This window comes from Polyergus mexicanus, unplaced genomic scaffold (genome assembly GCF_030449975.1).
Source record: "Polyergus mexicanus isolate NDT 795.1 unplaced genomic scaffold, iyPolMexi1.0 SCAF_17, whole genome shotgun sequence".
In the NCBI taxonomy this organism is placed as follows: Eukaryota; Metazoa; Arthropoda; class Insecta; order Hymenoptera; family Formicidae; genus Polyergus; species Polyergus mexicanus.
This window is the reverse complement of record NW_027223337.1, coordinates 190255-195104: the sequence shown is the minus strand read 5'-3', so window position 1 is coordinate 195104 and position 4850 is coordinate 190255. Positions and strand designations below refer to the sequence as shown.

The 4850-nt window shown below is 33.7% G+C and overlaps 2 protein-coding genes across 3 annotated transcripts; one reads left to right on the top strand and one right to left on the bottom strand.

The window, feature by feature from the left end:
* The first annotated feature begins 311 nt into the window (after positions 1 to 311).
* On the top strand, positions 312 to 2946 carry LOC138940652 (U3 small nucleolar RNA-associated protein 15 homolog). The gene is made up of 5 exons (XM_070309755.1): positions 312 to 485; positions 970 to 1552; positions 1654 to 1874; positions 2057 to 2492; positions 2582 to 2946. The coding sequence occupies exons 1-5, from the start codon at positions 396 to 398 to the stop codon at positions 2821 to 2823; spliced, it is 1572 nt and encodes a 523-aa protein (XP_070165856.1). The 5' UTR covers positions 312 to 395; the 3' UTR covers positions 2824 to 2946.
* Positions 879 to 4796, bottom strand: LOC138940654 (programmed cell death protein 7-like). 2 transcript variants are annotated; one of them, XM_070309759.1, is made up of 4 exons: positions 3953 to 4796; positions 3383 to 3590; positions 3165 to 3310; positions 879 to 1333 (listed from the first exon to the last, which is right to left on the bottom strand). In XM_070309759.1, exons 1-3 carry the CDS (start codon positions 4794 to 4796, stop codon positions 3187 to 3189), a joined length of 1176 nt encoding a protein of 391 aa, XP_070165860.1. In that variant the 3' UTR covers positions 879 to 1333; positions 3165 to 3186. The 2 variants fall into 2 exon arrangements, with proteins under 2 accessions (XP_070165860.1, XP_070165859.1); XM_070309758.1 differs by lacking the exon at positions 879 to 1333 and having other exon boundaries at positions 2579 to 3310.
* Between the last annotated feature and the right edge of the window lie 54 nt (positions 4797 to 4850).

Here is a 4850-nt window from a genome sequence, read left to right as displayed (position 1 = left end):
CCCCCCCCCTCTCCCTCATCGCCATTCGCCGCAGATCATCCGCGTTTCCCCCTCGTTCCCCGCTCTCGTCAAGTTATGCAGGATTCACACTATCGATATCCGATATCCAATAGAAAACTTTTGTTTCTAGATTCTTGAATGTTACTAGTTAGAATCACTAGAAAACAAGTTCTTCTATTGGTACGTTCCATTTGATGCCGTTCGATTAAAAAATTTCAAAGCGTCTGATTGTCCAATGAGAACGGAGGAAATTTTGCTCTTTTCGTTCCGAATCGAACAGTATCGTAAGTATCGTAGCCTCAAACGAAACGCACTTCTAAGATAACGTAACTACAAAAAGGAACGGACGTAAAATGTGATGCATTTCTTATTCGTATTGTTGATATTTCAAAAACATGGCATCGTTCAAAAAGATAAATACTAAAGTATATACTAGAGCGGGGCCGGAATTAACGGAGGATAATATATATTGGAAGAAATATACAGTACGTGTTTACGATCTGTTTGTATAAAAAAATGATTGAAAATAATTTCTACCGACACGTGCGCGGAACATAACCTACGTATGGATTAATCCAAGACGTAATTCGCTCCTCTTTTCGCGTTCGATTTTGAGGCTTACATTCTTGAAAACGATATTAATTTCGTTTATGAAATATATTAAATTTACATTTCTTTCTTGGCGGGATATGGATCTGAATTGAAGACGTAACCGCTTAATTATTGAATCATTTATGTAATGTTTACAAAATTATATGTTTTTATAAAGCAAATAAAAATTTTTCAATATTAAGAAAATACTTTATCATAAATTGTTGATTGATGTTTTTTATATAAAACCGCCTTGTCAACTATGCTTCTTTCATATTTATCTATAATTATCATAGATATAGGATTATTTCTGTTGCGTAACAGTAAATTGTGTACATAAAGAATGAAAAATTGCTTATGTATATTATATGTTTACAGGCACCAGTTTTAGTAAAAGAATTTGGTCCGATAGACTATATAGACTTTTCACCAGTAGAACCGCATTATTTCACAGTTACTTGCTCCGTACGACTACAAATATATAATCCCATCACAAAGCTAGTCACGAAAACTTACAGTAGATTCAAAGAGGCTGCATATGGAGGCTGCTTTCGTAGAGATGGCAAGCTGTTATGTGCCGGTGGCGAGGAAGCAGTGGTCAGGCTTTTTAACATTGGTTCCAATAGCATGTTACGGGTTTTTTCTGGACATAAGGCTGCAGTGCATAGAGCTTTTTTCACAGCTGATGATCGTCGTATTGCTTCATTTTCTGATGATAAAACTGTAGTATTGTGGGATATACCTAGTGAGAAACAATTGACAAGTTTCAATGAACATACTGATTATATCAGAGCTGGTGCGGTGAGTCCTGTGTCCAGTGATGTATTATTATCTGGCGGATACGACAAGATCATACATATGTATGATGCCAGAACAAAAAAGAAGATACTTAGCGTCAATCATGACGCACCGGTAGAGAGTTTACTCTTCTTGCCTACTGGAGGAATATTCCTGTCTGCAGGTAGTGTTTATGATTCTCTAATTAATGTATAATTAAAAAAATTAATTACTATATATAATTTAAGATTTTGTTTTCTTATATAGCAAAATGTTTATTTTAAGGTGGGACTGATATCAAAGTGTGGGACGCTCTCGCAGGAGGCAGATTACTCGCAAAAATCACTCAACATCACAAAACAGTGACTTGCTTGAAAATCGCCTCCAATGGTCATAGAATATTGTCTGGTTCGTTGGACAGGCATGTCAAAGTTTACGACACTGGGACATACAAAACACTTCATACCTTAGACTATCCCAATGCAGTTCTCAGCATAGGAATTAGTGTAAGGAAGAAAAAAAAAAAAAAAAAAAAAAAAAAACCCGCTTTCCATATTATACGTTAAAATCTATATTTGCATCTACATTTATCAATTAGATATTCCATATATTTGGTAATATAATTATTATTCATTAAATTGAGCATTTTATAGAAATGGATACTAAATGCATTAATATTAAATTGTAGGAAGGCGATGAGACTGTCGTAGCCGGTATGGTCGACGGTCTAATCTCTGTCAAAAGACGCGAGGAAGACGCGAAAGACGTGATAAAATCGAAACGTAAAGTTTCGTATAGACACGCGGGCGAAAATCTGCACGTGCGAAGCGTCGACGTAGTCATGCAACAGGAAGTTAAGGAGATAATGAGCAAGCACGATGCTTGTCTGCGAAAGTTTCAATATAGTAAAGCACTCGACTGCGTCATGATGAATTATGTGGTCAACAAAACACCGCACGTCACTGTCGCTCTTACACAAGAACTTATCAGACGAGAAGGTCTAAGGCGAGCTCTGGCTGGCAGGGACGGCAAGTCCCTGGTCAATATTATTAAGTTCTTGAACAAATATATCGGTAGCATCCGTTTCGGAAGAGTATTATTGCATGTAGCAAACGTTTTGTTAGGTACGTTTTAAATATTTTTTTCTCTAGATTTTCTTTCCAAGATATCCCGCATATTTTTCTGATTAATAAAACTTATTCTTTTGTAATAGATGTTTATGAAGATCATTTGGATGAACTTTCGGAAGAATCACGGAAAATGTTCGCTATACTAGCACAAAAGCTGCAGGAAGAGGAACAATTAATTATAGCCTTGACGCAACTACAGGGTTCAATGCAAATGATACTGTCCGGCGCTGAAACGGTCCCTTTACCCGCTATAAAAGACAATCAGAGTATGGAGCCGTCAAACGCCGCTCAAACGGAACGCGATCTCGTTTTGAGTATAACATAAATTTAACGAACGTAAAACATCATCAAATTGTAAAATAATGTTTCCTGTACATATCTTTGATTTAGCATTAAATTTTTTGAAATAAATAAAAGTGATAATATTTTAATATTTTTATTTATGAACATATGCCATTTCTCGGTGAAAACTTAGCTTATTATTAAACCTAGGTTAAATAATAAATTAATTTTCACATGTTAAAATAATAATTTTTTTGCAGATATATGGTAAATTTTGTAGGAAGAGTATAATGCAAAAAATATTTTTCAAATAACATTTATATGAATTGTGTAGCTTAATTTGAAATAGCATATCAAATTGTTTATTTCTTTAGGTAAACTTACATTGACACGTTATTCGTTTATTTTAAGATGTATCCTTATTGAGGCATTTTTGCCATGCAGCAGAAGATGGTTTTTCGGGCATTATCCATCCAATCGGTATCGTTGTTGCATCGTTTTCAGAACTTATAAATCTATCCCAAGCCGTACTGAAATGCAATTATCTTCATTATTGAAAAATTTTTGATATGTCATTGTATGTCTGAACGTTAAATGCACACCGAATCAAGATAAAACTATTCAAATCCTTGTGAGATTGCTCAGCAGCCAATATATTTATTCCGAATAGTGCACCTTCCCAATCGGCGAATAAATTTTTCGTTTCTTTTTCAATTCTTTTTTCATTATCCGTTTTCAACATTAAGTTCAACTCCTGTTCTTCTACTGCATATTCGCGATCCAAAGTAGTCCACTGTTCTGTTAATTTAGCTGTAAAGTACATTTTATAACAATATATCATTAAAAATGTAATAATATTTCCATAATATACAGCAGTTTCATTTTAAAAAAATGTGATACAAATAAAAATCTTATTTTCTATTATTGTATTCTATTACTGTGAATTTCTATATTCTTTTTCTGCGATTACATTATTTTTGCTACATTCCATTATTGAATTTCTCTATTCTATCATCTTTTATTATTGATTTATTTCTCTATATTATGTAATTATTAAAATAATGTCTGCTTTTTTATTTTCTCGATGTGTGCGCATATTTTTGCTTTCTTAAAAAGTGCTACATCATGATTTTATAAAAAAATTTAACTTATACTGAGATATAAAATATTACCAATGTCATTTTTGAATGCTTCATCAGTTGCAAAAGATAGTTTTTCGCCTCTCGCTTGAGCAATTGTTATCTTGATGTTTCGTAAGTTTTGTAACTCTTGCAAAATTCCTAGATACTTTCGCGCATCGTTTCTCTTATTGCGAACATCGGACAAGATCATGTCCGCGTCCCTGCGCAGATTCTTCTCTTGTTTCTCTTGTTCAATTACTGCTTGTTCCTTTCGAATCCATGCATCAGCCTCTGCATGTGATCTTGCTCTTCTTTCTTCCTTTATTGATTTTTCCTTTTTCCACTCTTCTCTTCTACGCCGTTCCCTCGTACGTTTTTTCTTGCGTTTCTTTACATCATTCTTAACTTTATTTAAAAAGTCTGTATCTTTTACAGTTTTCAAGATTTCACAAATTTCATGCTTTACAGCATTACAGGCACTGACTTTTTCCCGCCATTCTATTTCTGATAAATTAACATTGTCTTCAAGTTCCACACAAACGGTTTCAAGTTGCTTATTTAATTTAGTCACCGATATTAACGCACTCTTAATAGCCGCGATCTTAAATTGTTCTTTTTGTTTGCTTTTGACGGAAACTTGTGATTCGGTTTCTTGGATAAATTGCTCAATGTCTCTTTCATCTTTCTGTCGTGTTCTTATTCTATCGACTAATGTTGCATTATTAACTGTACTGTTATCACATGTTATATGGCTTGGATAAACATTATAGTACATATTTCCGCTGTAATTTGCATTGTATGGAAATGATTGTTGAGTTGTTGGATAATACATGTTAAAATGCACATTTTCATAAGTTTGCCCAGTATTTTGCTGGGATGATCGACCACTATACATAATTGTTAAATATATATTCAATCGCAAGCGATATAAGAAAAAGAAACTTGATAC

Coding starts and splice junctions, on each gene's coding strand:
- LOC138940654 (XM_070309759.1), bottom strand. CDS start 4,796: ATGTATAGTGGTCGATCATCCCAGCAAAATACTGGGCAAACTTATGAA. Junction 3,591..3,952: donor AGCATTCAAAAATGACATTG/GTAATATTTTAT, acceptor TGTACTTTACAG/CTAAATTAACAGAACAGTGG. Junction 3,311..3,382: donor AATAGTTTTATCTTGATTCG/GTGTGCATTTAA, acceptor ATTGCATTTCAG/TACGGCTTGGGATAGATTTA.
- LOC138940652 (XM_070309755.1), top strand. CDS start 396: ATGGCATCGTTCAAAAAGATAAATACTAAAGTATATACTAGAGCGGGG. Junction 486..969: donor TATATTGGAAGAAATATACA/GTACGTGTTTAC, acceptor ATATGTTTACAG/GCACCAGTTTTAGTAAAAGA. Junction 2,493..2,581: donor TGTAGCAAACGTTTTGTTAG/GTACGTTTTAAA, acceptor CTTTTGTAATAG/ATGTTTATGAAGATCATTTG.